Here is a 17,011-nt window from a genome sequence, read left to right as displayed (position 1 = left end):
ACTATTCTAGCAAAATACAAAGCTTAATGTCTAAATATATACATATGGTACAGTTTTTGAAGTTAAAAGGCTTTAACTTCCTAGAGTCCCATGAGTGCCACATATTCCAAAAAAATGTATATTATGCTATAATGTTAAAAACAGGAAACAATTCTTGAAGTTTAAAGAGTCACTCATATCACTGTGTCAAGTTCAAATATATTATATGTCCAACGGTTGTCCAGGGTAGATACAAAAGTGCATTGTTGGGACGCAAAGGTGCGAAACCGGTACTATGTTTTTATGTAATTTAATTATTAGACACTTTGTATAATAATATATTGATTAGGTGGACAACTCTCATCCTTCATATTGTGTGGTCAAACTATCAATACAGACAATGAAGCTGATAGATTATAGTCATACTGTAGTTGCAAATAATTATTTATGTGTCACACAACTGCACAATTCTAGATTTTACTTTAAAAATCCATGTCATAACACATTGAACCACTGGAATCTAATATATTTTCTGAGAAAGATGAAGGGGATCTTGCAGATAATCTTACAGGAGGTCAATGCCGAGTACCAGCAGAAGTAGTGCTAAAGCAGCAAATTCCGCACAGGAATAGAGAATCCGTGTTCAATAATGATTCACGGCCCAGAAAGAGAGTGAAATCATCACCTTGTCCACCAGCTACCTGGATGGTGGATGACCCACAATAGTCCACTTCCCTAGTGCGAAATTTTCCACTTTTCGATATATAATGCCGACCGAAATATTTGAGGTTTTCTACAATGAAATTGTGAATTTCTTGTGCTCTGAAGCCATAAAGTATGCGCTTTTTACAAAGGAAAAATAACCCCGAAGAAATAAAAAATATTCATCGCCATTTTACTTCTAATTGGCTATGCTCAAATACCACCATAAGAAAAGGATAGGTGCAAATTATTCATTATGATATATATGTATGTATGTTGGGTATTCAGCCCAAAGGCTCGTTTGATCCTCCACAGCTATGCCAACAGCTGTCATTAAAGGCCTAAGCATCACTGAAGAGGCATACTAGGGAAATGAGGAGTGAGGTAGTTTCCCGTTGCTTTCCTCACCGAGACAGCTGTTGCTCACATATCAGCCTGCCAAGCCTGCTGAAATGCACGCACCAACCGACCCTATGAGTGATATTTTCATACCATTCATAACAGGGAGCCAACGGCCGTAGCCGTGTTGAAACACCGGATCCCGTGAGATCTCCAAAGTTAAGCAACATTGGGCATGGTCAGGAGTTGGATGGGTTGCCACGCGCTGTTGGTTGGGGATAAGGGAATGGAGGAGCGGAAAGGAACTGGCCACTCTTCCGCACGTAAACTCCGGCTCAGGAACACCTCTGCGGAGGTTCGGACCTGCCTTCGGGCAGAATAACCCTTACCTTACCATAACAGGGACTGGCTGCATAAGGAATGGTATTACTAGCATCGCTCATACCTTGGTCACTTTCAAACTGTCAAAGCCAAGGATGAGATTGAGACAGGTCAATGAAAGTAACAAATTTATTCTAGCCCATGCCAGAAGACATAGTGCGCTGTAAACACTACATCTCGCCAGCAAAGACATAAATAATATATTTATTGGGTAGTATTTTGAAGAGAAATATGTAGTAAATACAGTTCTTTACACTTCTTTTCTTTTTTGAGTATCTGACCCCTTGAGATTCAATGGCCTGCATTACTAGATTGCTCCAACAAACCAACGCCGGCAATGTGCGGCCAACGGATGCGAATCCTGCATAGAATGTGTCAAGTGTAGTGCACACTGCATTTAATCCATTTTAAAATGGTGAAAAGTGGAAATAGGTGACTAAATCAGAAAAGCTGAAGTCTATAGTAATACTGTATTATTCCTATTTCCTAAAGATATGTCACCTCTGACCTATTGTTATTTTTCGGAATCCCCAAAGGGATGTCACAAATGAACCTATACACCATTTGTTCTTTTGTATATTGCTAAGAAACTTGTGAAATTCTGTACCAATATTGAGCACTACATATCATGGTATTCTAATGAGGTAACAATTTGTATGTTCCACCCAAAAGCTATGTCAAGCGCCGTGTGGTACCGTACGGTACCAGGCCCTCATTTAGACACCAACCATCAAATCTTCAGAAAAAATTACTTTAAAATGTTGTCTAATATGTGCATGATGGGAATATTAAATAAAAATATCAAAAATCAAAAACTGAAAACTCTCGCGTTCTCGGGTTAAGAGAAGTTGATGTGATTGGACATACTGAAACATAGCTCTCATGGGCTAGTGACAGTGAACTACCACTCAGCGCTAATTACAGCATATTTCGCTGAGATCACGCTACTTTGGGTGGTGGAGTAATGCTAGCAGTGAACAGTGCGTTACCGTGTAAACGAAGGTCAGATCTCGAATGGAATTGTTAGTGTGGATGGAACTACTCTTTCCCCAATGCCCTGTACTTGTGGGATGTTACTATAGACCACCAAACAGCCCATTCTGTGACCTTGAACAATGCCAGAACTCAGTCATTGCAGCTCCTCACGGTGAAGTAATTTTAATTGGTGACTTATCTATAAAGCGGTGTTCTCCGTCTACCAGACTGTCAGCTAACAACTGTGACACATACTTTGTAGACAGTTTTATTAATGGCCTCGGACTGAAACAGTTTAATATGCACCCAACCCGCGGACCCAACACCCTAGAACTCGTGCTCTCCTGATTAGAACTTAAAACAACAGCCCCAGACAGAAACCTTTTCCTCTGCGACTACCAGTCCCTCGATGTTACATTCCTCCTACCCCATCCCTCCTCAAAGCCTCACAGCAGGACATCCTCCCGCCCTACCTACATCTGATGCCGTGCCAACTGGCCTGCAATTTGTCATGCCCTGGAATGCCTTCCCTGGAGCCTTCTCGAAATAGCTGATATTGAATAGGCTCTTGACCTGCTGTACAACTGGCTGCAAACTGCAACTAAAGACTTCATACCTGCACAACGAGCTACTACCAGCAAATATCAACACTGGATATCACACGACACCAGACTGATACTAAATAACAAGAAGAGAGCTTGGTGTCTGTGGAAAGACTTCGGTAACCCACACACTCACAATACCTTAGTTAAAATCCGCCACCATGCAAGGTATATGGTCAGAAGAGACTACAAGACACACATAGACACAGACACTGAAAACATCCGCAGCAACCCCAAGCGCTACTGGAGTCTCATCAACACATGGAGAAGAATGGAGCGGATTCCTGTCAGCGTGAAACACAATGATACAACAGCTGACAGCGCCAATCGCAATGAACTGTTCAACAGGTATTTCTTCTCCAACTTCTCCCCTCCCTCACAAAAGCAACCACTCCCTCCCATAGGTACAGATTCAAACAGAACCCTATCAAGCTTAACTACCACACCAAGTGAAGTTTATAACCTTCTTCAAACTCTTCATACCAACAAAGCTACCGGATCCGACCCTATACATCCTCTTTTCCTAAAAAAAATACTGCCAGCATACTTTGCGTCCCTCTCTCTAAATTTTTTAACAGATTTCTGCCGCAGGCTAGTTTCCTATTACCTGGAAACAGTCAAAATATTGTCCCACTTCTCAAATCAGGCAACAAATTTAATGTTTCATCTTAGAGACCAACATCTATTCTTCCCGCACTATCCTTTGCCTTTGAAAAAATTATACACCAGCGTCTCCTCGCATTCACCTCGCCCTATATCTCAACCAATCAGCATGGTTTTCTACCAGGTGGTTCTTGTCTAACAAACCTGGACACTCTGCATAGTTTTGCATGAAAAGCCATTGCAGCTAAATCACAGCTCGATATCTGCTTCGTAGACATTTCAAAAGCTTTCGATTCTGTAGACCATACTCTGCTGCTCCATAAACTCTCCCAACGATTTAATATACATGGCAGTCTTCTTACCCTTCTTGCTGGCTTCCTACATAACTGTTGGCACAGAGTGGTAATATCAGGCACTCCATCCTCATGGTTATCAGTCACCTCCAGTGTCCCACAAGACAGTGCTCTTGGTCCTTTGCTGTTTTCCTTGTTTATGGACGATCTGCCGTCCAAACTCAACGAAACAGCAAATACCATACTTTTTGCTGACGACTGCAAGATATTTAGGGAGATCAGAAATCCAGCAGATGCAGCTCTTCTACAGTCCTCACTTAACGTCCTCTCAAACTGGCGCCATACTTGAAAACTTATCCCCAATCCATAAAAATGCAGTCACATGACCATAACACTACATAAATCTCCTCTATCGACATCATGTTACCTACTCGACAAGCCCATCACCGTAGTTATGCAACAGCATGACTTAGATGTAGTATTAGATACAAAATTACAATTCAAGAAACGCATAGAAACATATACAACTAAGGCCATGAAATGACTAGGCATTCTCTATCGCTTCACAGAAATTTCTGATCCCACTGCTCTTTGTCACTTCTTCTTCACGATCATTCAACCTCTCTTGAACTACTGCTCTCCGATTTGGACAACAGCCTCCCCCTCCAGTATTAACCAGTTAGACAGAGCAGTGTCTTTCTTTGCTGCAATTGTTAGGAACAGAAACCCCAAGCTCAGAAATCTGTCTATGCAGCAGGTATTCAGGGCAATAAATGTGTCACTGCTGCACATCAGGTGACAGGTAGCTGACCTGAGTATCTTCCATGGGATCTTAAATGGGCATTACCGCTCAGAACATCTTGTCTCACTCTTCTTTCTCCGTGTTCCTTCCCGCTCCACCATAATCAAAGACCTTCTCCACATTCCCCGCACTCAGCACTCAATACTTCAACGATCTTTCCTAATCCACCTCCCAACTTTCTTTAACAATATTAATAAGAGACAAGAGCACGATATAGCATCAAGTAAAAGTATATTCGAGAGAGGTGTAAATAGTCTCTTAAGGCTAAGTTACGTGAAGTGGTTATAAATAAATAAATAAATAAATACATTAATAAATTAATTTTCCAATCACTCATGGATTGAAATAAGGAATGTGCTTGCTCCAACACTCTTCATTCTATGCCTAACTGCCATGCTATATGGAACATCTACAGACAACCAACGTGAAAGGTCAGATATCACTTCGATGGGGACTGTTCAATCCGGCTAGATTTCGCTCCCAGAAGCTTACTAAGATTTCCTCCATTACAGAATTGTAGTATGCAGATGATGCTGCCACACCTGCTCTCACACCTAAGAAGCTGCAACAGTCAGTCAATTGTTTCAAGAATGCTTGCGATCATTTTGGTCTATCCATAAATGTTCAGAAAACCAAAGTACTCTCACAGCCTGCACCTGGATCGAACATCCGACCCTTCTCAATAACTCCTTTGTGGATACTCCACTAGAGCAGGTCGACCATTTTTTATATCTAGGAAGTATCCTCTCAACAAATGCTAACTGCTCACAAGATGTTGATAGGAGAAATGGTGCTGCCCACTCAGCATTTGAACGTTTATCCTGTTGTGTCTTCATAAATAAGGACCTTACAATGCATACGAAGATCATGGTTTACCATGCTGGTGTCATATCAAAACTGATTTACGGTTGTGAAACGTTGACCCTCTACCGTCAGGATATCAAAAAGCTAGAGCGCTTCCATCTGCAAAAATTTACATCTGTCTTGAACATCAAATGGGAGGACCAGGTCAGCAACCTTGCAGGTCTTGAGAAAGCACATGCTATAAGCATTGAGGCTATCATCATTGGCCACCGTCTCAGATGGATAGGATACATCCATCACATGAGTAGGCTTCCTCATCAACTTCTGTATGGTGAACTCTGTTCTGGCACAAGACCTCATGAAGCCCCTTAGAGGCGTTTCAAGGAGGCCTATCAGCTAAAGCATATTATGAAAAGAGCTGGATTTAACACTCAATTCTGAGATACACTTACTGAGAATCATACAATTTGGCGCCACACTGTTTCTACATCAGTTTCAGCATTTGAAGAGGAACAACGGCGATGTGAAGAGGATAAACGACAAGCACGGAATGTCCGTCAAGCTCAGTTCAGCCCTCTCCCAACCATTCAATGTGATCTGTGTGGATGTAGGGTATGTTTCATGCCAAGATTGGGCTACTTAGACATATGAAACATATTCACAAAGCTTTACAAGTGTGAAAATGTAAACTGCTGAAAAATATGTTTACTTGGATACGAACTGCAGGTGACAACCAATTATGACAAGATTTGAATTTAAATTAGTTGTACCTCTGAAGGGCACACTAAGATATTTGACTTCTTCTCATTGTTTTAGGCAATGGATTACAGTATTTTCTTCAATTACCAGTACCATTCAATACATACGCTCTTGGACTTCTTAAGATTTACACACAAATCAATTTCCTGAAATAGTCGAATTGCCATCCTGGTCAATTCAAGTGCTGCCCCTTTATTTCTCCCTATAATGAGCCTATAACAGTGAGAAGTAGTAAATGTGATGAGAGTAATTTACCATACTGCAAACATAAGCTTTCTTCCGACAGTTGATCGAAAATGTAGTCTGTAACTAGATTGTATGAAGCTTAATGCAGTAATTTTCCTAGTAGGATACACGTTTTACCACATGCTTCAGAATCGTAAAATTGATGGAAACTTACTTTTTCCTACCATGCTTTTTTTTTTTTTTTTTTTTTTTTTTGCTAGGGGCTTTACGTCGCACCGACACAGATAGGTCTTATGGCGACGATGGGATAGGAAAGGCCTAGGAGTTGGAAGGAAGCGGCCGTGGCCTTAATTAAGGTACAGCCCCAGCATTTGCCTGGTGTGAAAATGGGAAACCACGGAAAACCATCTTCAGGGCTGCCGATAGCGGGATTCGAACCTACTATCTCCCAGATGCAAGCTCACAGCCGCGCGCCTCTACGCGCACGGCCAACTCGCCCGGTCATGCTTATTTTAGATGGGTAAAAAATACATAAACAAACAAAAGAAGCTGATAAAATACTGAGTGAAAAGAAAGACATTTTCTTTCTTTATTCTCAAAGATTCCACTTGGGCATAATATTTATGTGTTGTTGACAACAAGCAACTACTCAATTATGTTGGTGATCTAATGTTAAGGTTCCACGAAAAGAAAGAATCAGTTGAGAGTTATCATTCTTTGATCCACTGTGCTAAACTTACTATAGTAAACTTCTTTTCACTTCCTATTTATTTTGTACTTTAAACAAGATGATTTAATGAAGAACAGTTTTCCAAATGGGGAATGTAAAGAGATTAGTCTATACAGTCATATAGCCCTAGTCATAATTTCCAATTTCTTTGTAATCATTTAAGAAAAGGCTAGGAAAACAGATGATGACGATGCTTATTGTTTTAAGGGGCCTAACATCGGTCATCGGCCCCTAAGGAAAACAACAGATAGGGAAACTGCCACCTGGGTGACTACCCTAAATGCAGATCAGTAGTGACTGATTGATGCTGCGCTTTAAATGTCTTAATCTAATATGTAGCTGTCAACAAGTACCGGTAACTTAGCCTCCAATATTCACTCTAAAATTACGAAATGAACTCTGAAAACAGGAATCTTACTAACAAATTCCATGTTGCTGTAAATTCCTTTTGTGTTAAAAATGTTTTATTTTGCTATATACTTCTGAACAACAATTTGTTTGAAGAATTCCTACATAGTAGAGTCTAAATCTCAAAGCCAATGGCCCAACCTGTTAAAAATAATGATAAAAAGTAATAAATGTGCACTTACCCAACTGGTTTTTCATTTGCAACTGTATTGAATTCAGGTGAGCCTTTGAGGTATAAATTTTTGAAGTGGCTTTTCGTGCTCTGATAACCTCTTTGGCCAAGATAGTACAAACATCTTTGTCACCTTTCTTGGCAGCTTCTTTAAGAGATCTTTTTACCTTTTCTTCCTCCCTTTGAATAGCTGTAAAAAGAATATATGATACAATTTTAAAAGAGGGTAGTAACCTGTCACATCACCACACATTCAGATTCCCCTCTTTGAATAGCTGTAAAAAGAATATATGATACAATTAAAAAGAGGGTAGTAACTTGTCACATCACAACACATTCAGATTCCCCACATTATCAAACTTACCTCTAATCTGCCGATCTAACTGATAGCCTTCTTTCCTTATTTTATGACTCCACTCATTAACCTGTAATAACATGTACGAAAAATATTTCAAAAGTATGTTGATACATTAAATGTTACGCCCACATCACATTTACAAGAGTACTTTTACTATTATTTTGCAATCACTTTGAACCAATAAAACAACGAATATGAAATTACCAAATCTTTCGGATTCTTTTCCGGCGTTTTTCCGAATAAACCCATATTGTTTCCCCCGTAAACAAACCACAGAAGTAATTCAAACAAATTTGCAAATAAACACTTCCTCACCCACAATTGTCACGAACAAAACGTAACTTTCTATTACACATGTTGGCAAACATGATAAACATATAGCGAAATAAATGCGTAGTCGAATTCCGTGTTCTTCTTCTGCTTGGTACAGTTTATGGGCTCTTAAAATTTTGCCCAGTCCAAGATCCCTTATTTGAGGAATAACACTTGTAAAACAACAGCACACCAATCTATGAAACACTTGTCAACCTAGCAATTTACACCGCTATCGGCTAAAATATGAAATCGCAATTCACTCAAAGTAGTGCTGGTTTCGCTAAAAACGAAGATACTTAGACCTGTGTGAGCTGTGGTAAGTGCAATTTGAATAGCGGTAACAAACCTAGGCCTCTAACGGTCAACGAATCGCTGGCGTCTCATCCCTTGGAGGATGGAGGCAATGCTAATGTACTTGTAATTCTTTCTTTATCGCAACAGGATTTACAAGCATTAAAAGCGGAGAAAGAGATTTTAAAGAAGGTACGTTTACTGGAATCGAAAGATCCAGTAATCACTCAGAACACAGGTGGCTCCGGGAATTCTAGCGCGTGGTGTCAAGCTGCTTCAGATTCTAGGAAGAAAAGTGTACAATTATTTACGGACAACTTTGTAATTGATACCAAAAATAGGATTTTCAGTCCCGAGGGAAGTAAGCGATACGCAAAGACTTATCCGTATGGGAACCAGTCAAATGTACAGCACAAACTCCGTTACGAGACACGGCAAAGTTAGGCCTAAAATCCCACACAGTGCACCGGCGAAAGTGTCGAACATTCTTATATTTGGTGATAGCCGGGCGAAGGGAATTGCGAAGGAAATGAACAAAGAAGATATTGCAGCATCGGCCGCCATCTATCCTGGAGCCCCAATAAAGAAGGTACTGGAAAATACGGAGGAGGCAGCAAGAAATCTCGGAAGTCGTGATGCAGTAATGATCATTGGTCGGACGAACGACGTAGCCCACAACGACGCTAAGAATGTCATATCTCAACTTAAATGTACACTAGGTAAGCTGACTCACACTAACATATTTGTAGTGAACGTGCCCCCCCCCCCCCCAGGCATGATTTGATTAGAGACTCGTGTGTGAACATTGAAGTGGACAAAGTTAATACAGACATGGTTGAAATTTGAAATATTTTCGTAATACTCAGGTAGTTGAATGCAGAAGTTTCGAGAGACACTGTTACACAAAGCATGGCCTTCATCTAAACAATTCAGGTAAACGAAAGATTGCAAATATTGTTCTAGATTGTAATAATCAAAAGATATGTACGGTAAAAATGGCAACTCCTTTGAGTTATAATACTGACCAGGAAACTAGTAGAAAGAGCCAGCTGTACTTCAAGCTAGCTCAGTCAACTAGAAAAAGAAACTCAGGAAAGTAAGTAATTTCAAGTTACCCAATTGGAACAGTGAAGTTTTAGGGAGTAAGAGGGTCTGAGATTGCTCTTGGTAAACTGTCAGAGTGTAGCAAATAAACAATAAAAATTCTGTACATTGATGGAGTGTTATTAGAGAGATATGGTGATAGGAGTGGAATCGAGACTTGTTTTTGTTTTTTTTGGCTATTGGCTTTACGTCGCACCGACACAGATAGGTCTTATGGCGACGATGAAATCGAGATTGAGAGAAGGGGTAAGTAATAGAGAAGTATTTCCAGAGGGGTATACAGTCTATCGTAGAGACCGTGGAGATCAAATGGGAGGGGGGTGTTTATTCCGGTGAAGGAAACTTATTGTTCACATGAATAGTTTACCGATGAAAGGGACGAAATATTAGGGGACAAAAATTAGTTTGTGATAATATGAAGGAGGTGGGAATTATAGGAACATACAGGCCTGGAAGAGAGGAAAGAGACATGGAAATATTTGAGAAAATAATAGATTATATTCATAAAAACCATAATAATGATATGGTAATAATTGGGGGAGATGTAAACTTGCCTGAAGTTGAATGGAATGGAGCTGCAAGTGAAGCCCATGAGCAGAAACTGGCAAATAAGTTAATTTGGGAGGGAGAATTTACACAAGTAGTACAAGAACCGACTCGCCTCAATAACTTGCTAGATGTATTCTTGGTTAAACCATGGGAAATTGTTGATAAAACTGAGGTAATTGAAGGAATAGGTGTCCATAAGGCTGTAATAATGGATATAGGACTCGTACCAAAAAAACTTAATAAGAGGGTCACACAAGACAAGAAAGTATACAGAAAAACTAAAGTTGATGAATTTGGGACTTACCTTACATCACAATCTAGTTGTTGGATAAGTGAAGGGAGTAATGTGGATACACTTTGGGATAAATTTAAAGGAATCATTTGGGAATGTGAGAAGAGATTTGTACCTGTTAAGAAGGGTAAAATGACATAAGACCCTGTTTATTATACAAAGGAAATAAGAAAATTAAAAAGAAAATGTAGAATAGTAAACAGGAAAATCAAAGAAGGTAGGGAAAATAGAGAAACTAGAAAACAGCTAATGAGGGAACTGAATAGAGTAAAAAAGGAAGCAAAAGAGAATTATATGAATGGCATACTTCAAGAGGGTAACGAACACAAAGGAAAATGGAAAAAGCTGTATTAATATATTAGGAATCAAAAAGGAGAAGGAATCCAAATTCCTACAATGGTAGGAGAAGGGGGTGAACACTATTTAACAGATATTGAAAAGCAAACCTATTTAGTAGGGAATTCCGAGATTCAGTAGATGATTGTCAGGAGTTGGAAACCGAAACAGAAGATAGAGAGGGAGAGACACAGAGGGAAACAAGAAGCTTCTCATTCACAAATGAAGATATTTTCAGAGAAATCCAAATGCTTCAGCAAGGAAAAGCAGTAGGAAATGATCAAATTACTCGGGAGGTGTTAAAGACAATGGGGTGACACATAGTACCTTATTTAAAATCTATCTTTGACTATGTCATAAATAATAGCGTAATACCAAAGGAATGGAAGGAATCTATAATAATACCAATTTATAAAGGAAAGGGTGATAAAAGAAAACCAGAGAACTACAGACCAATCAGCCTGACCAGTATAGTTTGTAAAATACTGGACAGTTTAATAGCAAAGTACATCAGAGGGATATGTGATGATAAAAATTGGTTCATGGGGAGCCAGTATGGATTAAGAAAGAAATTTTTTTGTGAGACACAACTGGTGAGATTTCAGCAGGACATATCAGATCAGTTGGATTCAGGAGGCCAGTTAGATTGCTTAGCCATAGACCTTTCCAAAGTATTTGATAGAGTGGAACATGGAATGTTATTAAAGAAATTGGAGGGAATAAGATTGGACGTAAGGGTTATACGTTGGATAAGGACATTTCTAAATTCAGGGATTCAGAAAGTCATAGTAGGAAATAATATATCACAGGAAGAGAAAGTTTGGAAGGGAATTGCACAGGGTAGTATAATCGGTCCGTTACTATTCTTAATATATGCAAATGATTTAGGGAACAATATAATATCAAAAATAAGATTGTATGCAGATGACGTGATTGTTTATAGGGAAATAAATAACATTGAGGATTGTTCAGAATTACAAAGGGACCTTGAGAGTATCCAACAATGGTTTGAAGAAAATAATATGAAGGTTAATGGAGGCAAATCAACTGTTACAACATTTACAAACAGGTGCTTTACAACTGAATTTGAATATACTTTGGATGAGGTAGTTTTCCCAAAAGATGGCAAGTGCAAATACTTAGGTGTGAGATTTGAAAGTAATTTGCACTGGAAGGGTCATGTTGATGACATTGTTGGCAAAGCATACAGATCGTTACAAGTCATAATGAGGCTACTTAAAGGATCCAACAAAGAATTACAAGAGAAAAGTTACTTAAGTGTGGTTCGTCCATTATTGGAATATGCAAACAGTGTTTGGGATCCTCACCAACAATACCTAATAAAAGAAATAGATAGTGTCCAGAGGAGCAAGATTTGTAACAGGGGATTTCAGGAGAAAAAGTAGTGTGTCAGAAATGTTAGAGAAACTTGGCCGGGAAACTTTAAGTAAAAGAGGGGAGAAACTAGACTTATAGGATTATATAGAGCCTATACAGGAGAAGAAGCATGGGGAGAAATACGTGAGAGGCTTCAGATGGAAAATAATTATATCAGCAGAACTGACCACAAGTATAAAATTAGAAGGAAGTTCAGCAGAATCGATTGGGGTAAATTTTCATTCACTGGGAAGGGCGTGAAGGAGTGGAATAGTTTACTAGGGGTAGTGTTTGATCCTTTTCCAAAATCTGTACAGATATTCAAGAAGAGAATAAACAGGAACAGAGAAAATAAATGAAATGTTAGAGGGCATTCGACCAGTGAAGGTTATTTAAAAAATGTGTGTGAATAAATTAATTCCATCCCCTGGTCTAAGGACTTTGGACAGCCAAAGTAGGGAACTGCCTGTAGGGGTGAAGTATAGTGGGGACTTCGAGGGCCCTGGGACCGCTACGATAGCTGTGAAGGCCCTTCAGGAACTCTGAAAAGTGGTGGCAAAAGGGGCTCTGGTTAAGACGCAGCAGGTCGTTACGCTACTTAGGTTCCAAAATGGGTAAAAAATAAAAAAGTAAATAAATGCAATGTAAATTTTAATCTTATACCAGTTGTATACTATTATTTGAGGTAATTACACATACTGTATATGAGTTGACTATGTTTGTAAGTACAGGGCATATTATAAGTAGAATTTTGTAAACAACATAAATTTATTAAGGATGAGCTGTGTGTTTAATAGAAACATTGTTAGGGTGAACTGTGTAGTAATATTGTATTCTAGAAAAATGTTCTTCTTCTCTTCTTAATTTAAAATTTAGTGCTTGACAATAATGCATTTTAATGTACCATTTGCCACCGCGGTAGACACCTCATTTACAATTAAAGATATTTTGATTTGATATTGGCAGTAACACCAAATACAGTGGAGACAATACACGACACTTCCGGATTTAGCCTTGTTAAGATGGGAGACAAGCCGCAAGTGGCCCTCCTAGTGCCTTGACCTGAAAATTCGCACTGAATTCAAATATCAATGGAAATATATATACGGAAATGAATAAATAAATTACGTCTGGAAAGTGTTACTAAGAAATTAACTTCAAAGTTGCTAAAGCAATTCTGGATAAATGAATGAAGAATTATTTAACAGTTTATTATTTAAAGACTGAAATTAGACATATAATCAAGATGTGAAATGGACTGCTGTGAAAGGGCTTGATCTTAGAATTCCTGCCTGAATGTTCAGGGCTAGGTTTTATCTTTTTTCTCATTTAAACGCATTGTATCATCATATTAAAACACCTGTCAACAAAAATATCGGCACATTCCTTACACACATGATTCAACGGATATATGACACACTAGATGGGCAGGGTACCTGTTTAGGTATTTTCTTAGACTTAACAAAAGCTTTTGATATAATTGACCACAGCTGGCTTTTAGAAAAGAGGCGTCCAGATGCAAAATGCAATAAATCCATTTTTTCTCGAAAATGAGTTGTTGCCACTATTTTGTTCTCTATGCTGTCGTCTACTGATTAGACCCTTAAAACTCAAGCAAAACTCCTTCCGTCTGCTTTAAATCGCACACCGAAAACAGCCTATAGATGCAAAAGTGTGTGTATCCACATCTGTTTGCAAAGCAAAAGTGAGTGAATCCATTTTCATCATAAAGAAGCAGAACGTGGTGTATCCTGACCAAGCGGCATTACTTAAGCTGGTTTGCAGGTGCAAAACTAGCTTAATACACACTGTGTCCTGCGTTTGAATAATGCTATTTTACAAGCTTTTTTCTCCATGGATGTTAGTTCTGAGCTTGTGCACAAGCTAAAGCAAAAGCTTTTTATGATGAACTGAAAGTTGCGGACAATGGTGAAATAACCTTCACATTTGATTGCCAGAAAAACCTTACATTGCCTAAGTTGCAAGATCAAAGTGCTTATTATACACGCCAAATGTATGTGTACAATTTTACGATCTGCCAAGGCCCATGAGGGGTGTGGAAAAACCAGGGAAATGCATTTATTTACACTTGGAAAGAAACCGATTTTGCAAAGGGATCTAATGAAATTGTGTCCTGTGTGCATCACAGGTTAACATCAACAGATTTGAATGGCATCCACACCATCCACATAATGTCGGACAGCTGTGTACGGCAAAACAAGAACCAGACATTGCTGGGTATGCTGTGCTTTTGGCTAACACAAGAGTCTCCTGTCAGCGGGAAACGGGTGAAGATATTCTATTCAATGGCTGGACATTCTTTTCTACCACCCGATAGAATTTTTGGTCGAATAGAAAAAGTTCTCAGGTCGAAAGTTATTGTCATATTACCGAGTGAGTAACATGAAGTATTCAAGGATCACGGAATAGTTTTCCAGCTGGGAGCAGATGTCAATCGGTGTTGGAAAGATGCAGTTGCTGATGTCGTCAAGCCGTGTGTCCAGTGGCACTTCAAATTTTGCTCCTGTAAAAAGGGTTGTGATCACCAGGAGTAAACATGGAGGTGAAGTGACCTACAGAATGGACGCTGGTGAAGGAAGAGGGATATGCAGACGTGGCAAAGCCTACTCGTCCATGAAGCCGAATGTTATCCAGATTGGAAGAGCCTTAAAGGAGGTGAAAGTTAGGGACATTGATTTTCTGCTTAGAAAGCATTTCGGGGAGACTTGGGAAGAAAACTAAGATCTTGTTTTCTATAAGAATCTGATGAATTCTCAAACATCTGTGAACAATGCAAAGGAGGACTCAGAATTTGAAATTCATCCAGAAGGCAATGAGTTGCCTGTGTAATTTCGATTGAACAGGACAGGACATGCAAGGTTGCGGCCTTTTTACTTCTTGCAGACTCTCATTTGATGTCATATACTATGTAATCACACTTACTTGTAGTCAATAAATAATTTCTTTTGTCATTTGAACGAGCATTAAGGCATCTTCTTTCCAATTACGTTGGGTTAATCTCTCTACAGAAGCAAACCTACCTAGATCCATGAAAACAGGAGCAAATCTCGATGAATCCAAACAAGTTTAGGTAATAACTGGAGAGAAGACAGATTGTTGAAATATCATTACCGGTACTGATTTGAGCAAAAATGTAATTAGGAATGTGTTCTCCTGTGCCAGAAATACTGATCATGGGGTTCCACAGGGGTCAGTTTTAGGACCATTATTATTTTTAGTATTTATTAATGACATTGTCCAAATTGTCGATGATATTCAAGGAGTGCAGTTAACTTTGTGTGCAGACGATATTACTGTTTTTGTAGCTGATCTAAGTTCTGAAGTGTTAGAATTAAAGGCAGGCAATATAGTGAGTAATACCCTGAGCTGGATTGAAGATAATAAATTAATTTTAGGTAAATAGAAAACTTCTGTGATTCGATTTCATCATAAGATTAATCTAAATATAGAAATTAGTACAATATCATTTGGAGAGACCATAGTTGAGTACTCATAATCGACAAAGTTTCTTGGCTTGTGGATGGATGAATCATTAACCTGGGTAAAACATACAGAGTTTATAGGGAAAAAGCTTAGTAAAATTTATTTCATGTTAATAACTTTGAAAAATAGTTTTAATTTAGAGGTTTGCCGAATAATGTATTTTGCATATATCCATCCCATACTAACTTATTGAATCATTTACTGGGGGAATTTACGATGTAGAGAAGTCATCTTTAAGTTACAAAAGAAAATAATTAGAGAAATGGCCGATGTCGGCAGGAGGACAAGCTCCAAGAAATTCTTTCAACTTTATTTTATTTTACAATTGCCCAGCCTTGATATCTTCCATACACTTGTATATATGAAGGAGAATGTAAACAGTTTCATCATGAACTCCGATGTACATAGGTATAATACTAGAAATAGACACAGCCTGCACATAGAACGACACAAAAGTAAGGTATATGAATCAAGTTTGAGTTATGCAGGAGTACATTATTATTTAATAAATTGCTAGACTACATGAGGGATATAAAACCATGTTCAAAATTTAAGAAACAATTATTCAAATTTGTTTCTAACCATTTTTTTATTCTATCGAAGAATACTTAGCTCTTGAAAATTGACTTATGTATCGCCTTTTTAAAAAAAAATCTGTGCCTCTTTATCACACTGTATATTTCCCTTCATTTCTCATGGCATGTACGTATATTACTGTTTTAGCCTTTGTTACTGTAAATATGATTGTTGACGTGTCTCATATCACTGTATGATCAGTTGGATGAAATAAAATACAACATAATGCAATACAAAACCTATGACAACAATGACATTTACAGTAAGATACAAAAGTTGAAAACTAGAAAAGCAGCTGGAATTGATATGGTTTCGGAGGATATACTAAAGGCAATGGGTTGGAATATGGTACCATTTCTGAAATACTTATTTCATTATTGTTTGCATGAAGGAACTATACCAAATGAATGGAGAGTTGCTATAGTAGCCCCTGTGTATAAAGGAAACGGTGATATACATAAAACAAAAAATTACAGGCCAGTCAGTTTGACATGCGTTTGATGTAAGCTTTGTGAAAGCATTCTTCCTGATTACATAAGACATGTTTGCGAAATTAATGACTGTTTTGATAGAA

At 38.5% G+C, this 17,011-nt stretch overlaps 1 protein-coding gene across 2 annotated transcripts in view; it reads right to left on the bottom strand.

The window, feature by feature from the left end:
• Vps24 (vacuolar protein sorting 24) overlaps positions 1–8,437 on the bottom strand; it is a 95,391-nt gene extending 86,954 nt beyond the window's left edge. For both annotated transcript variants that reach the window (XM_067144294.2, XM_067144293.2), the window contains exons 1-3: positions 8,298–8,437; positions 8,100–8,160; positions 7,746–7,925 (exon numbers count right to left, since the gene is read on the bottom strand). In XM_067144294.2, coding sequence (XP_067000395.1) covers positions 7,746–7,925; positions 8,100–8,160; positions 8,298–8,342 — 286 coding nt within the window. In that variant the 5' untranslated portion in view covers positions 8,343–8,437. The remainder of the gene's footprint in view (positions 1–7,745; positions 7,926–8,099; positions 8,161–8,297) is intronic.
• Positions 8,438–17,011: the final 8,574 nt, after the last annotated feature.

Source organism: Anabrus simplex, chromosome 3 (assembly GCF_040414725.1).
Source record: "Anabrus simplex isolate iqAnaSimp1 chromosome 3, ASM4041472v1, whole genome shotgun sequence".
NCBI classification, from domain to species: domain Eukaryota; kingdom Metazoa; phylum Arthropoda; class Insecta; order Orthoptera; family Tettigoniidae; genus Anabrus; species Anabrus simplex.
Note: the sequence above shows the minus strand (reverse complement) of the source record. Positions and strands in the feature narration are given on the sequence as shown.